Raw genomic sequence first — 24,797 nt, 5'->3', positions numbered from 1 at the left:
TGCAGTAACAGCTACAGGAAGGGTCTGGAAGAGATAAAGCCATTTGGGAATTATATTCATCTTAATGGCAATGATCCTACCCAGCCACCAAATGATAAGGCTGTTCCAAGATAACAGATCAGATTGCGTCTTGGAGAATAGAGGTGGAAAGTGTTCTCAGAAGAGAGAGTCATAGTGGGAGGTCAGATAAATCCCCAGATATTTGATCTTTTTGGGTTGCCACTTGAAGTTGAAATTAGTTTTAAGATTTTCGGCTTCATGGAGGGGAATGTGGAGCAGCATGGCCTCCGATTTGGAATAGTTAATCTTATAGCCCGAAACAACACTATAAAATCGAAGGACAGAGAATAGATTTGGGAGAGATATAGCCAGTTGAGTCAGGGAGAGGAGAATATTGTCCGCGAAGAGAGATTTTGGGGTCGGTATGGCCCACTTGTAAACCATGTAGATCATGATGGGATCTAATGTGGGAAGCAAGCAGTTCAATTATAAGGGCATATATCAGTGGGGATAGTGGGCATCCTTCGCATGTGCCATTAGAGATGTGGACTGGGGCAGATGGCACACCGTTGATCAGTACCGTAGCGGAAGGGGTATAGTGCCAGGACACCAGTGAGAAAGTCACCAGACAAGCTATAGGCCTCGAGAGCGGTTTTCAGTAAGCTCCAGAAGATTCTATTAAAAGCTTTTTCAGCATCTAAAGAAAGCATAATAGTAGGGGATCTCCTGGAGTTTGAGATATGAATAAGATCGACAGCGCGTCTGGTATTGTCTCTTGCCTGGAGTCCCGGGATAAACCCCACTTGGTCATAATGGATCAGGGATGGGAGATACAAGTTCAGGCGGTTTGCCAGGATTTTAGCGAATATCTTCAAATCTAGATTCAGGCGGGAAATAGGCCGGTAGCTAGTACAGTTAAGTAAATCTTTACCTTCATTAGGGATCACAACAATTCTAGCTTCCAACATTTCAGAAGGAAAAGAGTCGCCATGGATTATCTTATTGAAGAAGGACTGGAGGTGGAGGGTGAGCATGTCAGAGATTTTTTTATAATATAGAGCTTTAAACCCATCTGGGCCAGGAGATTTGCCATTTTATTTAGCTTTTATAGTCTGAGCAATTTCCTCCATAGGGATCTCCCCGTTAAGATGATCCAAAGAGACCTGAGATCATTTGGGCAGGTTAGATTCGGAGAGGAAGCCAGAAATCAGGTCAGAGTGAGACGGATAGGATGAGGCAAGAGAGGGAGATGGGAGGTTATACAAGTCAGTATAATAGTCTTGAAAGGCGGCCCTTATGTCAATGGGGTCATGAACCAGGTGGTTGTGGGGATCCCTAATTGATATGATATATTTTTTTGGTCCTTGCAGATCGAAGTCGTGTTGCCAGAATTTTGTCTGCCTTGTTCCCTTTCTCATAAAAAGACTGGTAAAGCCATTTAAGACATTTAGCCACTTGTCTGGAGAGAAGGAGATCAAGTTCTGCCTTTACTGTGTGGAGTTCAGACAAAATCGTCTGGTCAGAACATGATTTATGCTGTGATTCTAAGGCATGAAGTTTAATGGACAGTTTGTTAATCTGGGTTAGGGATTCCTTTTTTTTTTTTGAGCCATGCTGATCATATGCCCCCAGAGGACAGCCTTGTGCGCCAACCAAAGAATAGATCTAGAAATATCTGGGGAGCCATTCAGAGCGAGATAGAAAGCTGGCTTTGGAGATGGGAAAAGACCTCTGGGTTGTGGAGTAGAGAGTCGTTAAGGTGCCATGTCATAGGACGAGGGCGAGAGAGTAAAATGGTGATATCGCAAGATATAGGTGCATGATTGGACAAAATTATAGGGTGAATAAGGACAGATTAGAGATTCAGAGCAAATTCGTAGCTGAGCAGGATCATACGGATGAGGGAGTATGAATTGTGGGGCAAGGAATAAAATGTGTAGTCACGTGCAGATAGATACTTCATCCTCCAGGAGTCATACAGGAGCTGGGACTTCATGAGATGGAGAAGAGACCTAGAGCGGAGAGAGTCCGATGAAGGTGCCGAGGGTACAGGAGCAGAACGGTCCAATGAGGGATTTAGAACAGAGTTAAAATCTCCCACGAGAATGTTCACCTTGTCGAAATCGGGTAAGGAGGGTATCTAGTTTGGTAAAAATAAATCTTGGCACTGATTAGGGGCATACTATATATGTTAGCCAATGTACATAATTTATTATTAAGTTTTCCCACTAATATAAGGAAGCGGCCCTCTTTGTCAGTATGGGAATCAATAAGTGCAAAGGTGAGGTGGCGAGCAATCAGGATTGCGACCATTCTTTTTTTAGCTGTATGGTCACATGCATGGAAGGAGTCAGGGTACGGTTTACAATGTAGTTCAGGATGGGAGTTGTATAAAAAATGAGTCTCCTGGAGACAAACCAGGTCACCCTTGTGGAGTTTAAAAGAGGCAAAAAGTTTTCCCCATTTTTCGGGGCTATTAAGCCCTCTTACATTAAAAGAAAGAACTGGGAGACCCATGGGTGACTAACTGAGAAACAGGCAAGATAGAAAAAGTGTTGAACCGTAGAGATAGGATGTAGAAATGGAGAAGTAAATAGGAGAGATAGAAGGCAAGAGACAGAAAGAGGAGAGAAAGAAAGGGATCGGAAGGAAGGGGGGTTGGTTGGTCATCTGGCAGTAGAGGCCAGGACAAAGCTGTAGTGCTTGCAGCGAAACATGTCAGGAACTTTTCTGGGTCAATATGCAACTCTTCTACACTGCCTGTGAACATCCGGACCAAAACTGGACTTTGATCTGAGCAGAAAAATCGTGGTGACTAAAGCTTTGGAGTGTGCCAATCTCTCACCCCTAAGAGGAGGACACCGCAATTTAATGAGGACCCCATTATTGGACACTTGAATTACATCAAAGACATCCAAGGGACTTCACCTCTAGCGGTTCTGGTAATGTTGTTTGGCGAGACTGCGCTGTCAGTCCACTTCTACACAATCCACCCATCTGCATATCTAGTTTATTTCACAGGAACGGATCACAATATTATAGGCAGCTATATTGAGACCCTCAGTTTTTTAATTCAATTGATATATGAGCTTGGTATCTATGTTTTTAATGTGGCATAATTGTCTATCATATTAAATCTGAAATTTTTATCACTCAATCCTTCATATGTGTTAATATCACATTAGCGCTGCTATTTTTTGTTTATTTTCCTTTATTATTGGTTGGGTGTGACTACCCCATCAGGTGTAGCAGCAGCATTAGAGTCGCAGCACCGTTAGCGCCCGATCATTTACCTTTTGGTAAAAGTTGTTCTTAAGATTAAAGAACAGGTGCATTGGGAGAGGAATCAGCAGCAGAAAGAAAGAAGTAATAATGCCACTGTATAGGTCATTGGTACGGCCTCATCTAGAATACTGTATTCAGTTCTGGAGGCCATATCTTCAAAAGGATATTAATACATTAGAAACTGTACAAAGGAGGGCAACTAAAATGGTGCATGGCCTACATCACAAAACATACCCAGAAAGACTAAGAAATCTCAATATGTATAGTTTGGAGCAGAGAAGAGAAAGGGGCGACATGATAGAAACTTTCAAATATATGAAGGGTTTTAACAAAGTCCAGGAGGGAAACATTCTCCAAATGAAGAGAAGCAATAGGACACGAGGACATGCACTGAGACTGGAGGGGGGGAGGTTCAGGGGAAATTTGCGGAAAAATTATTTCACAGAAAGGGTAGTGGACAAGTGGAATAGCCTCCCATCAGAGGTGGTAGAGGCTAAGACAGTAGAGCAATTTAAACATGCATGGGATAGACATAAGGATATCCTTACAAAGAAATAAGGATCAAATAAGGTTAGTGATAAAAAAAAATAATATATAAAAAAAAAAAAAGGGGCAGACTAGATGGGCCAAGTGGTTCTTATCTGCCGACAAATTCTATGTTTCTATGTTTCTATGTTTCTATCAAGCACAAGAGAACTATGGAGGGAGAGAAAGAACAGGTTATTACGTTACAATAAATGCTAAAAACATAATAACTTAAAACAGACTAAGATCTTGTATGACTAGAACATGTCAAGTCCAAACACAGACATCTCCCATATAAGGGGGTACGATCGTTAGAGGTCGTCGGAACAGGAGATACCAGGCAACAAAAGATAAAGCCTGGCACTAAGTCAAGTCACTGGAGGTGGAGCTGAAGAGGCCGTTGCTGCTGGAACCGTAGACCATTCAGAACGGGGAAGTGGAGGCATCGTCTTCTGTTTTTGTGGGAAAGTGGGTGCAGTAGAAGAGTAGAGTCTCCTTCTGTGGTGCAAATGCCTAGTTTGGACAATAAGAATTGGGCCTCAGATGGGGTTCTAGCCGTAAGCAATTTTCCTTGATATCAGACCAGTATGCGGAAGGGGAAAGCCCAGCAGTATTTGATGTTGTGTTGAGAGAGCAAAGAGGTGATGGTTTTAAAGTGTCCACATTTGGCCAGGGTGATCGGAAATAGGTCTTGAAAGGTCTGTAGGGGGCCATTCTCAAAGGAAACAGAACCCAGCCGACGAACCTCTTTCATAATGGCCTTTTTCGCAGTAAAATAATGCATTGTGAGGATGACGTCTCTGGGTTGGGAAGAATCTTGAGCGAGGTCGTAGAGCTCGGTGTCCATGGTCCAAAAGGAGGTGATCTTCAGGAGTGGCAGGGGATAGTTGGGTATAGACGACGCTTCAAATAAAGTTCAAGGTGAGTTGTTTCTATATCTTCCGGGACATACCGAATACTCAAGTTATTTCTTCTTGCTCTGTTATCCTGGTCCTCATGATCTTCCTGTAATTGGGAGATATCCTGGCGCATTTGGAGGACGTGGGTCTCGACTGATTGCTGGAATGTCACCACCTCTTTCACTCACCTCTCAGGTTGATCAGTTCTGGAACCAATCTCTGCAATATCGGTCTTCAGTGAGTGGAGTGCTTGGACAAAGGTTTTAACATCCCTAACTTCTTTTAGAAGGGAGAGAAAGTCTCGTCTGGTAATGGGTGTGAGATCGTCAGTTTCAGATTCAGAGTCAGAGTGTTCATGAAAATGTTCAGGAATATCAAGTCTAGGCTTGGCAGGGGTGCCTTTTTTTTAGTAAGGAAGGGTGTGAGGTCAGACCCCAAGGACTTCTTACCTCCTTTAGGCATCTTGTGAGGAAGTAGAAGGTGGGGATAGATGGCAGGATAGTAGGTAGAGGTTGCTCCAGAAGCTCGGCTCAGGGCCAAGAGGGGTGAGGTAGCAGGCTTAAAGGAAAGTCAGTGGGGAGTCAATAGGGAGCAGCGGGTAAGGCAAGTAGTAATGCAGGACAAAAATCTTCGACGGAGCCCTGCATGGTATGGAGAAATAGGCAGGATCGAGTAGATAATACAAATTGAAAATAGAAGTCACAATGTAGTTGGATCCATTCACCACAAGAGGAAGCCCAATAATCAGAAACAGAGTCTGATATGAGAGCACAGTCTCTTCAATAGCAGAAAAGAGAAATGTATATGCAGGTCTTTGGTTAGTTACACCTCTCCACGGCCAATTAAGGGAGCACACAGGCTAGGTGAGGTCTGGCCACGGTCCAGACAGAGACCAGGAATCCTCCAGAGCCAGAGAGCAGCCCAGGAGCCAGCAGCAGAGAGTGCTCTCACAATGGCTGCCGTTGCACAGGCCGCAGAAGCTGATGAGTCTCCAAGGGTAGGTAAGTGCCTGGCCAGGGTGCAGGAGGGGGAGAGGGGGCTGCAGAGGGCAGCGGGTATCAGGTTGGCTGCAGGGGGGGTCAGTACGGGTGTACAGAGACCCTTTCGCAGCTCCGAGGCCATCCCGGAAGTCCACGACGGCCAATCTTCAAAATCGAGGTCCTGGCTGCAGGGGGACGAGAAGGCCGTGAAACACCAGAGGACACAGACTCCAGTGCGGTACGGAGATGCCGGGCTGACAGGACTCCGGGGGGGTCACGGAGGTTAGCAGTGGGTATGAAGGGGATTATGGCAGGCAGGGATGGCTGTTTGGGGTGCACTGCGGGGTGAAGGTAGGAGCTCTGTCGGTGTGCATCCACCCTTGTCGGTAGCTAGGCCACGCCCCTGTGAAGACTATTTTTAGTCTAGTTTACAATTAGAATGCATACTTCTAATACTACCATACTAAATTACATTTGTTTTAAATGCCATATACTTGGATATCTTTTCCAGTTAGAAATGTATCTAATTAATTTTTAAACCTATTGACTGAGTCCGCCATTACTACCTTCTCTGGAAGAGAATTTCAAATACTTACTGCCCTTACTGTGAAGAACCCCTTCCTTCGTTGAGTATGAAATTTTCTCTCCTCTAACCTTAGAGGATGTCCACGTGCCCTGTGTAGAGATCTCTCAATAAACAAATTCCTGATAGCTCCATGTATTGTCCCTTTACTGTATATATTTGTAAATATTACCAATGTCTCCTCTTAGATGCCTCTTTTTAAGTGTAAAAATATGTAACTTGGTAAGCCTTTCCTCATAATCTAGTACAGGGGTGGCCAACCAGTCCGAGGCAAAGAGCCAGAAAAGATCCGTAGTAAAGGTCAAGAGCCACTATCATGCGCGGGCGTAGGGCGCGCACAAGAAAGGGGGCGTGGCCTAGTTGTCACAAAGCCACACCCCATTTTTGTGCGCACACCTTTCGGTATGACATTTGTAGGAGTATGACCTTGTGTCATAACCCCGTTTTTAGTCATGTTGTACAATGCCACATACATATAATGCCCCAGTACAGTGCCGCATACATATAAAAATGCCAAAAAATGGGTGGCTCCACAGTGCCAGATACACATATGTCCACACAGTGCCAGATAAATATATGCCCCCGGTGTCAGATACACATGCCCCCACAGTACCAGATACACATGCCCCCACAGTGCCAGATACATATATGCCCCACAGTGCCAAATACATATATTCCACACAGTGTCAAATACATGTATGCCCCCACAGTGCCAAATACATATATGCTCCCACAGTGCCAAATACATATATGCCCCCACAGTGCCAAATACATATATGCCCCACAGTGCCAAATACATATATGCCCCACAGTGCCATATATGCCCCCAGTGCCAGATACACATGTCCTTACAGTGCCAGATATGCCCCAAGTGCAGATACACATATCCCCACAGTGCCAGCTATGCCCCCTGTGCCAGATACACATGTCTCCACAGTGCCAGCTATGCCCCCAGTGCCAGATACACATGTACCAAAAGTGCCCCCCCCCAAAGTGCTGCTCACCATGCTGCTGCTGTGAGGGGAGGGGAGGAGAGCGCAGTGCGCGCCTCTCCTGCCCCTCTGACTCCGGCGGCAGTGTCTATCTTCAATTCGGCACGGGACCGTGAACCAATCAGAGCTCACGGTCCGGAGGCCAATAAGGAGCCTTAGCTGACGGACCGCGAGCTCTGATTGGCTCATGGGCCGGCGGTGAATTGAAGATAGACACTGCCGCCGGAGTCAGAGGGGCAGGAGAGGCGCGTGCTGCACTCTCCTCCCCTCCCCTCACACGCCGGAGACCTTAGAAGTCTGTGTGCGCCGGGCTGTGTGTGTCGGACAGCGGTGGCCGAGAGCGGATCGAGCCGCATGCGGCTCGAGAGTCGCGGGTTGGCCACCGCTGATCTAGTACCTCTAACCCCTTTATCAATTTTGTAGCTCGCCTCATAACCCTTTCAAGCTCTAAGATATCTGTTTTATAGCGTGGTGCCCAAAATTGTACACAATATCCAAGATGTAGCCATACCAATGATTTATACAATGGTAGGATTACACTTTCATCCCTTGTCTCAATTCCTCGTTTTATGCATGCTAATACTTTATTTGCCTTCATTGCTGCAGTTTGGCATTGGGTACTGTTGTTAAGTCTATTATCAAGTAGCACCCCCAAATCCTTTTCTATTACTGTTTCCCTTGCATTTTCCCCATTTCATTTGTAGGTTACATGTTTATTTTTAGTCCCAAAGTGCATAACTTTACATTTTTCTATATTAAACCTCATTATCCATTTAGCTGGCCAAACTTCCAGTTTAAATAAGTCGTTCTGTAGGGACTCAGCATCCATGTCTGAGTTAATTACCCTACACAGTTTAGTATCATCTGCAAAAATTGACACAGAGCTTTCCAGACCTACGCCTAGGTCATTAATGAATATATTGAAAAGTTGTGGCCTGACCCTTGCGGTATTCCACTGAATACAGTGGCCCAGTTAGAAAACATCCCATTAACCACAACTTGCTGTTCCCTGCTATCCAGCCAATTACTTACCCAAGTACAATTATTGTTTCCTAGACCAAGCACTCTTAATATGAAAATTAGCCTCATGTGAGGCACTGTATCGAAGGCTTTAGCAAAATCTAAATAGAACACATCTACTGCATTTCCCAGGTCAAGATTATCGCTCACTGTCTTATAGAAGCTAATTAAGTTAGTTTGACATGACCTGTCTTTCACAAAATCATGCTGATTCCTATTAATAACATTGGAGGTCTCCAAGTACTCCTGTATGCTATCTCTTAATATGCATTCCAATATTTTCCCCATTACAAAAGTCAAACTTACTGGTCTACAGTTACCAGGATGAGTTTTGGTTCCCTTTTTAAATATTGGTACTACCCCTGCTATACGCCAGTCCTTTGGTATCATGCCTGTTTTAAATGAATCATAGTAAATCAAATATAAGGGCCTTGCTAGTTCTGAGTTTAGCTCCCTAAGAACCCTTGGGTGTAGTCCATCTGGACCAGGAGATTTGTTACTCTTAATTTTGTTTACTTGCTCTTGGACTATTTCCTCACTCAAACAAGTACAGATTGAGTATCCCATATCCAAATATTCCGAAATACTGAATATTCCGAAATACAGACTTTTTGGACTGAGATAGTGAAAAATTGGTTTTCTGTGGATCAATGTACACAAACTTTGTTTACTACACAAAAGAATAAAAAATATTGTATTACATGAACTTCAGGCTGTGTGTATAAGGTGTATATGAAACATAAATGAATTGTGTGTATGTACACACACTTTGATTAATGCACAGTTATAAAAAATATTGGCTAAAATTACCTTCAGGCTGTGTGTATAAGGAGTATATGAAACATAAATGAATTCTGTGCTTAGACTTGGGTCCCATCAACATGATATCTCATTATGGTATGCAATTATTCCAAAATACGGAATAATCCGATATCCAAAATACCTCTGGTCCCAAGCATTTTGGATATGGGATACTGAACCTGTACTAAGTAATGGTATACAGGTTGAGTATCCCATATCCAAATATTCCGAAATACGGAATATTCCGAAATACGGACTTTTTTGAGTGAGAGTGAGATAGTGAAACCTTTGTTTTTTGATGGCTCAATGTACACAAACTTTGTTTAATACACAAAGTTATTAAAAACATTGTATTAAATGACCTTCAGGCTGTGTGTATAAGGTGTATATGAAACATAAATGAATTGTGTGAATGTACACACACTATGTAACATGTAACATATATGTAACATATATATGTAACATAAATGCATTCTGTACTTAGATTTAGGTCCCATCACCATGATATCTCATTATGGTATGCAATTATTCCAAAATACGGAAAAATCCCATATCCAAAATACCTCTGGTCCCGAGCATTTTGGATAAGGGAGACTCAACCTGTATTATCATTACTTATGTTATTCACTACTTCCACCATCTGGTCCTCTCTAGTAAACACTGATGAAAGAAATGTGTTCAATATCTCTGCTTTTTCTTTGTCGTCATTAATCAAGACTCCCATCTCTCCTTTTAATGGTCCTATATTCTCTTTTTTTAACCTTTTACCATCTATATGGTAAAAAAAACACATTATTTTGTTTTACTCTTAGCGATTTGCTTTTCGTTTTCTATTTTAGCTGCTCTGATTTCTTTTTTTGCATTTTTTATTACATTCCTTGTAGTATTGGAATGACCCCGCCTTCCCATCTGATTTAAACGCTTTAAAAGCGCACATATTTTTATCCATTTCTTCCTTAACCTTCTTATTAAGCCACATTGGTTTGAATTTTAGAACTCCTGTGTTTACTGCCCATGGAAATTAATTTATGAGTATATTTATCGAGCAACATTTTACAAGCATCCCACATTTCAGCAGTGTTCTTACTATGAAACAAAGTTTCCCAATCAATATCCTTTAGTGCTTGTTTCAGCATGCTGAAATTTGCTTCTCTAAAGTTAAAAGTCTTAGTTGAATCCTTATAGTGATGCTTTTGAAAACTAATATCGAATGTGACCATATTATGATTGCTGTTTCTCAAGGTCTCCCCTACTTTATTATTTGATACTAACTCCACATTATTAGTTAGTACTAGGTTCAGTATAGTCCTACTTCTAGTTGGCTCCTCGATTACTTAAAAGAAGTAGTGGTCTTTTAGCATATTTATGAACCTGTTTCCCCTAGCTGTAACACATGGCTTGTTGTTCCAATTTATGTCTGGGTAATCAAAATCCCCAATGATTAGGACCTCCCCCAGTCCTCCAGCTTTTTTTTTAATTTGCTGCGAGAGTTGTACCTCTTCAGTCACACTAATATAAGGTGGTTTGTATCATGTAGAAGTAGAAAAGGTCGCACAGACACTATCTTTTTATATGTTCTTAAATATCATGCATAAGTCCTTTCCCGTTCATTCATCATTCAAATTATATTACCCTCATGAGGTGCTCCTGGAATAATATTTAACATGTCATAAACCGAAAAAGAAAGGAAGTATTCCCTATAATGTGCACACACAGACAATTATGCTCAAAATTACTTATAGTCAAATATCTTTTGGATAGATGACCACCAGGGCCGGCGCCAGGATGTTCGGCGCCCTCCTGCAAACTATAAATTTGTGCCCTCCCTCCCATACTTCACAAAGGGACAATGTCGCAAATAGGAGTGTGGTCTCACAAGGAAGGGGTGTGGACACACAATAGTACCACCAATTTAAATGATGCCACAGTAGCGTCCCTTATACACAATATGCCACACAGTAATGCCCCTTTGAACACATTATACCACACAGTAATACCCCTTACACCTTATGTCACACACAGTAATGCCCCTTACACATTATGCCTCACTCAGTAATGCCCCTTACACATTATGGATGCTCTTTACACATTATGCCACACACAATAATGCCCATAACACATTATGGAAAACCCTTTACGCATTATACCACACACACAGTAATGCCCTTTACACATTATGCCACATCTGGCATCGGATGTAAGCCACTGCAGCCATTCCTGAATAGCTGCAAGTGTACAAGCTGCAAGATGGCTGGGGGGAGGTGACACAGTGTCTGGGACAAAACAAAAAGGGTGTGTGTGTGTGACACAGTGACTGGGACAGAACACGCATGGGATGACACAGTGACTGGGACAGAACACGGGGGGGTGACACAGTGACAGAACACAGGAGAGGTGTTATACAGTGACTGAGGCAGAACACAGGGGTTATGACACAATTACTGAAACAGAACATGGGGGGACACAGTGACAGAACCCAGAGGAGGGGTGCCAATGGCTGGGCCAGAACATGGGGGGGCAACAGTTCCTGGTACAGAACATAGGGGGGTGATAATAGCAGGGACAGAACACAGGGGGTGACACAGTGACTGGGACAGAATACAGGGGGGGTGACACAGTGTTTTGGACAGAACACAAGGGTGGTGACACAGTGACTGGGACAGAATACAGGGTGGTGACAGTGACAGAACAAAGAGTGGGTGACAATGGCTGGGACAGAGCACACGGGTGGGCTGACAATGGCTGGGAAAGAATACGGGGGCTGTGACACTGACAGAACACAGGGGGTGGTGGTGACAGTGATTGGGACAGAACACAGGGGTAGTGACAATGACTGGAACAGAACACAAGGGGGGTGACCTAGTGACTGAGACAGAACACAAGGGGGGTGACCTATGACTGGGACAGAACACAAGGAGGGTGACCTAGTGACTGGGACAGAACACAAGGGGGTGACCTAATGACTGGGACAGAACACAAGAGGGCTGACCTAGTGACTGGGACAGAACACAAAGGGAGTGGCCTAGTGACTGGGACAGAACACAAGGGGGGTAGTGACTGGGACAGAACACAAGGGGGGTGACCTAGTGACTGGGACAGAACACAAGAGGGGTGACCCAGTGACTGGGACAGAACACAGAGGAGGGTGACCTAGTGACTGGGACAGAACACAGAGGGGGTGACCTAGTGACTGGGACAGAACATATCGGAGTGACCTAGTGACTGGGACAGAACACATTGGGGTGACCTAGTGACTGGGACCGAACGCAGGGGGGTGACCTAGTGACTGGGACAGAATGCATGGGGGTGACATAGTGACTGGGACAGAACACAAGGGGGGTGACATAGTGACTGGGACAGAACACAGGGGGTGACAAGGATTGGGACAGAACACAGAAGGGGGGTGAAAATGGCTGACAGGGAATAAAGAGGGGGGGGGGTGACATGACTTAGTGACTGGGACAGGCCACAAGGGGGATGACCTAGTGACTGGGACAGAACACAAGGGGGGTGACCTATGACTGGGACAGAACACAAGGAGGGTGACCTAGTGACTGGGACAGAACACAAGGGGGTGACCTAATGACTGGGACAGAACACAAGAGGGCTGACCTAGTGACTGGGACAGAACACAAAGGGGGTGGCCTAGTGACTGGGACAGAACACAAGGGGGGTAGTGACTGGGACAGAACACAAGGGGGGTTGACCTAGTGACTGGGACAGAACACAAGAGGGGTGACCCAGTGACTGGGACAGAACACAGAGGAGGGTGACCTAGTGACTGGGACAGAACACAGAGGGGGTGACCTAGTAACTGGGACAGAACATATCGGAGTGACCTAGTGACTGGGACAGAACACATTGGGGTGACCTAGTGACTGGGACAGAACGCAGGGGGGTGACCTAGTGACTGGGACAGAACGCATGGGGGTGACATAGTGACTGGGACAGAACACAAGGGGGGTGACATAGTGACTGGGACAGAACACAGGGGGTGACAAGGATTGGGACAGAACACAGAAAGGGGTGAAAATGGCTGACAGGGAATACAGAGGGGGGGGTGACATCATGACTTTAACAGAACACAGAGGGGGGAGACATCATGACTTGAACAGAACACAGAGGGGGGTTAACAAAGTAAAAAGTCACTGTGTCCCAGAGGGCCAGCGATCCGCATCCCCCCTCCTGATTACCTATGAGCCCCTTGTGACCTCACCTTCCAGTATCCAATGGGTCCTTCCGCCTCCCACTCTCCACTGCTGTCTCATAGTGTGACCATGGTGACTGCTGGCTACCTAGAGACTTCCAGGTATCTGCAATAATGCAGGATCCCGGAGTCTCTGTGTATTTGTTAACCTGGCCGCTGCCCGCACGTTCCCTCCTCCAGTGACAAGTACTCACAGCCGCGACCACCTGCTAGTGATTTGGGGTTTGTGGCTCCGGCGCTACCAGCAGTCTCTACCCACGGATTGTGCGGTGGTACTTCCCGCTGTAAGGAGTCCAGAGTCTTTGTGGCGGCCGCGTGGGAGAAGGGTGCGAGAATGTGAGCAGCCGCAGCAACAGCAATATGAGACACAGCAGAGCGAGACGGGATGGCCTGGGACAGAGCTTGCTGCATTTCACTAGAGGCGGTTGCTGAGATCTGCTCCTCTCTCTATCTCCACAGCTGCCGGCGCTGCTGCCTGACATACAGTGTCACAGGCGCAGCAGTCGGCAGCAGCAGGGACCACAGGGATGCAGAGCAAGGAAAGCACCTCTCTAGCCAGGCGCCTACCTGCTTTGCATCTCTTTGCTGAGCGGGATGCGCCGGGCCTGATGACCACTATTCTTAAATTCTAGACACTTCCCAGAGATGCTTAATATTTGCAGGTACCCGCTGAGGGTAATATACCATAAATATTTTTTGATATACAGTATATGCCCCTAAGTATTAGGTTTTATTAGTGTTCTTCAAGGTAAACTCATGACCACTACTATATGCTCATGTTTGTGAATACTATACTTTTGTGTTGTAATACTATAGCCAATTTGCGCTATACTCATGTATTCTAATAATGAATGCTACACTTCTATATTATAATCATCTGCTATATAGTGGAGTGCCATCCTCTACTACCAAACTCCACATTATAATAATGAAAGTTACTGTATGTTATGGAGAGTTGTCCTTTATTATTGTGATTTCCATAATCATATATAGCATTTAATAAATGGCATTCATTAATACTATACTTTACTGTATAACTGTATTACAGTATTTAATGGAGTTCTAACTTTTTTTTACTACACTTCGCACTATAATCATATATGTTCTCTAAAGAATAGTAACATAGAAACATAGAATATGACCACAGATAAGAACCAATTGTCCCATCTAGTCTGCCCCTTTTCTAACCACATTGTAACCTCATACCGTATTTGATCCTTATTTCTTTGTAAGGATATCCCATGCATGTTGCTCTACTGTCTTAGCCTCGACCACCTCTGCTGGAGGAAGAGAGATGCAGATGCACACTCCTAGCACTAAGAACTTCTATTATACTCCATGTTAATTGTGAGGGTTTATTTAAATTATTTTTACTATCAGTGTTCTTAGTGCTAAGAGTGTGCATCTGCATCTCTCTTCCTCCAGCATAGTATTAGAAGCCTCAGCATGATAGCACCTCTTGATATCTTTGTAATAGGATGTGCAGTCCAGGTCCCCTCCTTTTTCCACTATATTTGTGTTTATATTGTATGCTGGAAGGCAAGGCTTCCTTCCTCTGGTATTGGCACTCCTCCCATTCACCCTCAGGTGTTTTAACTAGCTGGGTTCCTACATTTCAGATCACACATTGATAAGGTCCTATTTAGAGGTAAGTCCTGAATAAATTTATAGAATGTGATAGTATTAGGAATGTTAGGGACCCATGTGATGAAGTCACCTGGCCGCGGTACATGGGCCCGCATATTTGCGCAAATGTGTGCTAAGAACTTCAATTATACTCCATGTTAATTGTGAGGGTTTATTTAAATTATTTTTACTATTAGTGTTCTTAGTGCTAAGAGTGTGCATCTGCATCTCTCTTCCTCAAGCATAGTAATAGAAGCCTCAGCATGATAGCATCTCTTGATATCTTTAGTAATAGCATGTGCAGTCCAGGTCCCCCCTTTTTCCTCTACCACCTCTGATAGGAGGCCATTTCACTTGTCCACTACCCTTTCTGTGATTCTCTGAACCTACTTCCCTCCAATATCAGTCTATGTCCTCGTGTTCTTATACTTCTCTTCTGTCCTCCTGTACCTTGTTAAAACTCTTGGTATATTTGAAAGTTTCTATCATGCCCCCCCCCCCCCCCCACCTTTTCCTTATTCTGCTCCAAACTATACATGTTAAGATATTTTTGTCTCCCCAGGTAAGTTTTGTGAAGAATACCAAGCACCATTTTAGTTGCCCTTCTTTGTACAGTCTCTAATGTTTTAATCTCCTTCTGAAGATATGGCCTCCAGAGTTGAACACAGTATTCTATATTATTTATTTATTAACAGTTTCTTATATAGCACTGCATATTCCTTTGCACTTTACAATTGGAACAACATTAATACACAAAACTGGGTAATAACAGACAGACACAGAGGTAGGAAGGCCCTGCTCGCAAGCTTACAATGTGGCCATACCAATGATTTATACAGTGGCATTATTGCTTCTTTCTTTCTGCTGCTGAATTACTGTTATTCACACAATAATATAAGTGTTACTTAATCAAGTTCTGTCTTTTATTACTATACTTCAATCCAAAATTATATTATTGAAGGTAGTGCTATACATCACAATACTTTATTCATGTACGTTCTATAATGAGATACTATATTCAGGCCTGGCCCAAGGCCAAATTTTTCTGTAAGCGAATATATACTTTGGCACCTGGGAGTACTTTTGCGCGTGATGAAGACACACATATGAAAAAATTAAGGGGACATGGTCTCATGGGTAAAGCCCAGTTGTAGTGCTCCTTACACATTATGCCCACCATCAAAGTGCCCCTTACACTATGCAAACAGTTGTAGTGCCCTTTAAACTATGCCCAAAGTTGCCGTGCCCCTTACACTTTTCCCACAGTTGTAGTGCCCTTTACAGTATGCCCACAGTTGTAGTGCTCTTTACACTATGCCCACAGTTGTAGTGCCCCTTACACATTATGCTCACAGTAGTAGTGCCCCTTACACATTATGCCTACAGTTGTAGTGCCCCTTACACATTATGCCTACAGTAGTAGTGCACCATACACTTTATGCTCACAGTTGTAGTGCCCCTTACACATTATGCTCACAGTAGTAGTGCCCCTTACACATTATGCCTACAGTAGTAGTGCCCCTTACACATTATGCCTACAGTTGTAGTGCCCCTTACACATTATGCCTACAGTTGTAGTGCCCCTTACACATTATGCCTACAGTAGTAGTGCACCATACACTTTATGCTCACAGTTGTAGTGCCCCTTACACATTATGCTCACAGTAGTAGTGTCCCTTACACATTATGCCTACAGTTGTAGTGCCCCTTACACATTATGCCTACAGTTGTAGTGCCCCTTACACATTATGCTCACAGTAGTAGTGCCCCTTACACATTATGCCTACAGTTGTAGTGCCCCTTACACATTATGCCTACAGTAGTAGTGCACCATACACTTTATGCTCACAGTAGTAGTGCCCCTTACACATTATGCCTACAGTTGTAGTGCCCCTTACACATTATGCCCACAGTAGTAGTGCCCCTTACACATTATGCCTACAGTTGTAGTGCCCCTTACACATTATGCTCACAGTAGTAGTACCCCTTACACATTATGCCTACAGTTGTAGTGCCCCTTACACATTATGCCTACAGTTGTAGTGCCCCTTACACATTATGCTCACAGTAGTAGTGCCCCTTACACATTATGCCTACAGTTGTAGTGCCCCTTACACATTATGCTCACAGTAGTAGTACCCCTTACACATTATGCCTACAGTTGTAGTGCCCCTTACACATTATGCTCACAGTAGTAGTGCCCCTTACACATTATGCCTACAGTAGTAGTGCACCATACACTTTATGCTCACAGTAGTAGTGCCCCTTACACATTATGCCTACAGTTGTAGTGCCCCTTACACATTATGCCTACAGTAGTAGTGCACCATACACTTTATGCTCACAGTTGTAGTGCCCTGAACACATTATGCTATTATGGCTGGGATTTTATAAAATGACAACTTTGTTCTACGAGAGTAAATAGTTACTTTCTCCACTGTTGGGTTTCACTGTGTGCAGGAGGCGGAATTGGACAGGTGCTTATTATCACATAACATACAGGTGAAACTCAGGTGAAAATTAGAATATCATGCAAAAGTTTATTTATTTCAGGAATTCAACTTAAAAGCTGAAACTAAAATATTATATACACTCATTACATGCAAAGTGAAATATTTCAAGCCTTTATTTGTTATAATTTTGATGATTGTGTATTACAACATAATAAAATCCAAAATCCAAAATCTCAGAAAATTTGAATATTGTGAAAAGGTTCAATATTGTAGGCTGAAAGTGTAACACCATAATCAGCTAATTAATCCAAACCCACTGCTAAGGGTTCCTGAGCCTTTAAATGGTCTCTCAGTCTGGTTCAATACAATTCCCAATCATGGGGAAGACTGCTGACCTGACAGTTGTGCAGAAAACCATCATTGACAACCTCCACAAGGAGGGACAGCCTTAAAAGGAAATTGCAAAAGAAGTTGGATGTTCTCAAAGTGCTGTATCAAAGCACATTATTAGAAAGTTAAGTGGAAGGATAAAGTGTGAAAGAAAAAGGTGCACAAGCAGCAGGGATGACTGCAGCCTGGAGAGGATTGTCAGGAATAGGCAATTCAAAAGTGTGGGGGGAGCTTTACAAGAAGTGGACTGAGGTTGGAGTTAGTGCATCAAGAGCCACCACACACAGATGGATCCTGGACCTGGGCTTAAGAAAAAAAGAACTGGTCTGTTGCTCAGTGGTCCAAAGTCCTCTTTTCTGATGAGAACAGATTTTGCATCTTAGTTGGAAACCAAGGTCCCAGAGTATGGAGGAAGAATCGAGAAGCACACAATCCAAGATGCTTGAAGGTAATCTAGTGTGAAGTTCCTACAGTCTGTGTTGATTTGGGAAGCCATGTCATCTGCTGGTGTTGGTCCACTGTGCTTTATTAAGTCCAGAGTCAACGCAGCCGTCAACCAGGACATTTTAGAGCACTTCATGCTTCCTTCAGCAGACAAGCTTTATGGAGATGCTGACTTCATTTACCAGCAAGACTTGGCACCTGCCCACACTGTCAAAAGTACCAAAACCTGGTTTAATGACCGTGGGATTACTGTGCTGGTTTGGCTAGCAAACTCTCCTGACCTAAACCCCATAGAGAATCTATGGTGCATTTCCAAGAGAAAGATGAGACACATCCAGTAAGACCGAACAATGCAGAAGAGCTGTAGGCTGCTATTCAAGCATCCTGATCTTCCATAACACCACAACAGTGTCACAGGCTGATAGACTCCATACCACGCCGCATTGAGGCAGTAATTCATGCAAAAGGGGCCCTAACCAAGTACTGAGTACATACGAATGAATATACTTTTCAGAGGGCCGACATTTCTGTATTTAAAATACCCTTTTTATTGATTTTATGTAATATTCTAATTTTCTGAGATTTTGGATTTGGGGCTATCTTAAGCTGTAAGCCACAATATTCAAAATTATAACAAACTAAGTGATTCATTGCACCCTACGGGCGCTCTCCACACCGTCATAAGGGGCTACGCCCCCTTAACCCTTGCACACCCTTGTGTCGTGCAATATTTTTATCATATGGAGAATTACCTCCAATCATAATTGTGTGAGTGGTTAAATATTGCACGGACAAAGGGCGTGCAATGGTTAAGGGGTCGCAGCCCCTTGCAACTGCGTGAACAGTGCACGCAGGGCCTAATGAATCACCTAGTAGGTGCTGTGGTTGGGGGAGTGACGGCCGCGGGGGAGAGGTGGATGGGGGAGGGGGTCCGGAGCCACCGCGGGTGATGGAGGGATGGTGTGGGGGTGCTGTGGATGGGGCCCGGAGGTACTGCGAGTGGGGGAGGGGCGGATAATGCTTCTCCTGCTTCTACTACTGGAAGCAGCTAAGCTGCTGTCCTCCCTTTGGCAGTGGCTCTCCCGGTGAATCGCACAGCAGCCAGTAACTATGTTAGCGCTGGTGTCCCAACACGCCGCATTATAGGGAAGAAGATGCACTCAATAAACTACAGCTCCTAGCAGGCCTTAGCGCTGGAATGCTTGGCGCTAAGGGCTGCTGGGAGCTGTAGTTTATTGAGTGCTTCTACTTCTCTGTAATGTGGCACGTTAAGTCACCGGCGCTGACAATAGTGACTGGCTGGCAGAACTGACTGACTCGCTGAATCAATGTAAAAGGTGAGAGTGCTGTGCTGTGCAATGTCAGTGACACTGCACACCCACTGCACTGCATAGCACTGTCACCTTTTACATTGATTCAGTGTCCAGACATTACCCTCCACAATATCACCCACTCTATCCGTTACATTAGCCATCTCTGGGCTACCAGGCCAGCAGCCCAGGTGCTGTGTTGCAGAGTCAGGGCCTCTGGGAATCTGGGCGCGACTGTGGGGGGACGGGACACTTCTGTGACATCACGCGCAGAGGAGGCTCCGGGGCCCAGAGAGTATGCGGTGCAGGGAGGGCTATGATAGCAATCCGCTTTGCCGCTTTCATCCACATCTATGCCGGTGGCCGCAGCAGCTTTTGTTCTACCTGCATCGCAGCTAGGGAGTGGGGATTGTTGATGCCAGAGGAGGCAGGCAGACTGGCAGCAGGAAAAGGACACTGCAGTAAAAGGATTTTTTGTTTTCCCTATCTACAGCGCACAGACTTGCAGAAGATGCAGTGGCATACCCTCCAACCTTTTTGGCAGTTCCAGTACCTTTTTTTTATGGTCTGTACCGATTTCTGACTCTCCAAACTTCCACTGAAAGTATAGGAAAAGGGGCATGGCCATGCCACTTTATCCGTGGCCATGCCCCCTTTTCAAATTTGTAGCGATTTTATGTGTAAATGGTTGGAGGGTATGTTGCTGCAGATGCAGTGGGCCTATTTTGGGGTGTGGGCCTGGAGCTGCAGCACCATCAGCCCCATTGTTAATCCTGCTCTGGGAATACACAGCAGCCAAAGGGCAGTGCCTCCCATTGGATGTAACCTGTGTGGGAGGGCATTTCTTGCCCAATCAGCTGTGGACTTGGTGTGATAGACCGCTAACCCGATGAGAGCTCCTAGCCACGCCCAGCGCCACACACAGTGACAGAGTGACAGATCTGGGCTATTATATAGGATAACAAATAAATGCTTGAAATATCTCACTTTGCATGTAATGAGTCTATATAATATATTACCATATATGCTGTTGGAGGTATTGGGACTGAATCCTCGGGACAAGCTGCTGACACTTTGATTAATGATAGTGCCAGGTGTATGTTCGTAGTAAACATTTTATATAATATATTAGTTTCACCTTTTAAGTTGAATTACTGAAATAATTGAACTTTTGCACGATATTCTAATTTTCTGAGGTTCACCTGTACATGGACTATATACAGTGTACCGCAACATGGGTAAGTGATGTAATGCAGCTTGCCTTGGCGCAGGTGTACACTGCAGTGTACAGTGTAAGGCAGTAGGGCTGGGATCCTCCCTTGTAGTACTTGTAGTACAACACAGTTTCCTTATATTTGACCACGGGCAGCTTCAAGAAATTCAGCATGTCCAGCTCCAGCGCAGTGGTGTCCTTGTCCGCAGCCGCCAGGGATCACTCACAGCAGGGACACTGATGCAGCCAGTCAGGGGTAGATCTATACGGCTGTGATGCGCCGTATGTGATGTGCTGGGTGCTGTGAGGGGCACGCACAGGAAGCAGCAGCCGGTGTAGCTAGTGTCCTCCATGGGACTTTGGTGCTCTTCTTCTACCTCCCTGTCCCCGCAGCAGCAGCCTGACCATCAGGGCTCACCGCTGAGCGGAACAGCACACACAGACATCGCCCCCTCCGCAGTGTTAGCCTCCGGGCAGGCACTATCCAGGAGACATAGAAGGTAGCATGTCGCTGGCGCAGCTGAGCCAGGGTTCCCTCCTCTATGTGGCGCCCTACTCAGCTGCATTGCCAACATATGCATAAAACCGTCTGTGACTGTATTATTATACTTCACAGTAAAATTCTATTATTTATTGATGTTCTATCCTTTAATATTAAACGTCACACAATAATATGTTATTGTCCTATTTCACATTATAATTATATATATATATATATATATATATATATATATATATATATGTATAATGTAACCATTTCTTACAGAACTGTACATTATTATACTATATGTGTTATTTTACAAAGTGCTATCCTTTTTTATCATACAATAAATAATAATATAAATAAAATTGTAGACTCTAATGAAGAAAACCCTTCATTATTATGTCTCACTATATAATTATGTGTTATATAATGACGTGCTATAATTTAAGCAAGCTGAAGGCTGCCTAAGCATGAAGCCACATTAGCACCCTGGTTTTTGTGACTAATGGGTTAAAGACAGGGCAGTGCTAGCTTAGTGATGTCATTTTGGGTCAGGTGTTTTTGTCTGCCTATTAGAGAGATTGTAGGAGGAGTGTATAATATAGTACTTATGGGCAGGTCCTGGGGACCATCTTTCTTTTTGCCATTTGGAAGCCTCTCCCACCCAGCCTGCAATTTTTCACTTTGATTTTTGTTTCACTATTTTGCCTTCTATTTTCTTATAGTTGTTGGCTTTGACAGCCAGATGGGCAGAAAGTCGCTACCAGCCAGCGGTCAAAAGCTTGCATAAGTGGTCATTGTGGGGCACCCCCTTTTTGGAAGACGGAGAGTGTGTCCTCCCCCTGCGGGTGGACTACGGACGTTCCCGTGCGGTTTTGTTCATTGCTCTGCTAGATTAAAGGGTGGTGAGTCCTGCACAATGCGGGTTATGCTTTAGGAGGCGGTGGTGAGTCCCCTCCTAGGTTATTTGGTATTATTCTAGTTGACTGGTGTTGGTGAGTTGGTAGCGCCTTTCTTTGCCATCCTCCAGTATATAGTTAAAATTAGGTCATCAAACAATAAATACCTGTTGACCTTTTAAATCTAGCAATTGGTGTCCGTGTCGTTATTTCGTAGTGCTACGCTAGTTTAAGTATATATATATGTTTAAGTGTGTCACAATAAACTTATGGGCGACTTATGTCTTTCATACTATAATTTATGTTATTATGTAATGCAGTTCTATCCTTTACTACTAATCTGTATGCTGTTATTGTGTATGTTATGAATTTCTGTTGTTTCCTACTATACTTCACGTAATCATGTGTTATTATTTTTACCAAGAACTATCCTTTATTACTACAGTATACAATATTCTTTATTAATATGCCAAAATAACAACTGTAAAATCAGTGTGTTATGCAATGGCATACTATAAGTTATTATAATACTTCATTCATTATGTATATTATGTAATGGGGTGCTAACCTTTATGACTATACAGTACTTCAGCGAAACACTGCATTATCTCAGGGTGCACCATGCTTTATTGCTATATATCACACTCTAATAAGATATGTAGATAAACAGAAGCTCTTACTATCGGTCACTGGTTTGGGTTGTGAACTCTTCAATCTAAGAGAAGGACGAAAGCGTGTTCTATCATTGAAGCTCCAGCTCTTTTGTACTTTTGTGGGGCTTGCTTCTGTGGCCACATCCGTGCTGGGGGAACGCCGATCTCCAACTGATGTCTGTCTGCCCTTTATACTTTGCCCTCTTGGGCTTGCCATGCGCACACGCTCCTTAAAGCTTAACTTCTGGCTGTGAAAGAAAATGACAGTGAATCAAATGCATTGCACTGAATTTATTACTCCATTAGAGATAAAAGCATCAGTGCCAGACCAGTATACAGCTTTGTAATGAGCACATTCAATACATACTCTGGCTTTCCTTGTTCTTTTTTATGAACTTATGAACTAATCATTACACTTCACGAAAAAATAACATCAGTACAAACATAATGCAGAGAATTCATACAAATTATGCTACTTATGGCAATTTAATGATAAATTCACTTGTGAACCAAAATGCAGAAAAGGTATATTAGTTATTGTAGGTAATATAAGTAATAAAACATGCAAGTTAGTACACCGCAGGCATTGATGTATTTAATAAACCGTATCCTCATGCAATGTGCACTTATTTTTATTTGAAAGAAAATGAAACAATTCAACGTTGTATTTTGTCTTTAGAATATATAAAATGATGGTAGTGACCGCAATTGAATTGTATACAGTATATTGTCCTAGAACTCCTGACTGGTAGTTTTCTCAATAAATAAATAAATATATTTAACAGAATGAATATATAACATTGGTATACAGTTTGTTTTTATTATTTATACAAAATATCTAAATACGTCACAGACCCACTTTTGAAAGAATGTTTATAAAAATTACTTCCCCTACTTATTTTGATAAAAGCCATAGGCCCATATTTATCAAGCCTTGGAGAGTGATAAATTGCACGGTGATAAAGCATCAGCCAATCAGCTCCTAACCTTTATCACCATGCAATTTATCACTCTCCAAGGCTTGATAAATATGGGCCATCTTGATCCAGCATAAACCAATGTGTTCAACAAATCCACCTTCTTGTGCTATCCTGATGTGTTATATATGACTAAAATTTCCAAGAACGTACTAGCATATGTGTACTTTATATAACCTTATATATACCAATATGACCTTGTTATATTGCATTAATTATGTGCATGTTTGTAATTTTTCCTGTATGGCACTAGGGACCCTTGGTGGCGCCATATAAGTAACAGACAAACAGACCTGATAAATGTTAATAGTCAAAGATTACAAATCAAGGTATGAGAGGCGAGCAGACAATGGTCTCATAAATGCAGAAGAACCCTCATGCTATAAGTCATTCACTCCTCCATAACTTGTGTAGATAGAAGGAATAAAAGTCTGGAACACAGAGGATGATGCAGAATGAGACCTATGCCAGTTTGTGTAGTGTAAAATACATAAAATCACTCTGCGCATGCCTAGGAAACAGGCAACATGCGTATGCACCTAATAACAGCTTGGGACATGAAGGGCCTACCTGACAGTTAAAGAGACAAGTTACACTTCATTTCTACTCTCTGCAAACACCAAGCTTCATTTCTGCTCTCTGCAAACACCAAGCTTCATTTCTACTCTCTGCAAACACCAAGCTTTATTTTTACTCTCTGCAAACACCGAGCTTCATTTCTACTCTCTGCAAACACCAAGCTTCATTTCTGCTCTCTGCAAACACCAAGCTTAATTTCTACTCTCTGCAAACACCAAGCTTTATTTCTACTCTCTGCAAACACCAAGCTTCATTTCTACTCTCTGCAAACACCAAGCTTAATTTCTACTCTCTGCAAACACCAAGCTTCATTTCTACTCTCTGCAAACACCAAGCTTAATTTCTACTCTCTGTAACCAAACTTCATTTCTACTCTCTGCAAACACCAAGCTTCATTTCTACTCTCTGCAAACACCAAGCTTCATTTCTACTCTCTGCAAACACCAAGCTTCATTTCTACTCTCTGCAAACACCAAG

The 24,797-nt window shown here is 43.5% G+C and overlaps 1 protein-coding gene across 2 annotated transcripts in view; it reads right to left on the bottom strand.

Annotated features, from left to right (window-relative positions):
• The window catches only part of KCNQ5 (potassium voltage-gated channel subfamily Q member 5), a 1,045,273-nt gene that overhangs the window by 144,694 nt on the left and 875,782 nt on the right, over positions 1 to 24,797 (bottom strand). For both annotated transcript variants that reach the window (XM_063916808.1, XM_063916809.1), the window contains one exon: positions 22,792 to 23,012. In XM_063916808.1, coding sequence (XP_063772878.1) covers positions 22,792 to 23,012 — 221 coding nt within the window. The remainder of the gene's footprint in view (positions 1 to 22,791; positions 23,013 to 24,797) is intronic.

Source organism: Pseudophryne corroboree, chromosome 4 (assembly GCF_028390025.1).
Source record: "Pseudophryne corroboree isolate aPseCor3 chromosome 4, aPseCor3.hap2, whole genome shotgun sequence".
Classification (NCBI taxonomy): domain Eukaryota; kingdom Metazoa; phylum Chordata; class Amphibia; order Anura; family Myobatrachidae; genus Pseudophryne; species Pseudophryne corroboree.
Note: the sequence above shows the minus strand (reverse complement) of the source record. Positions and strands in the feature narration are given on the sequence as shown.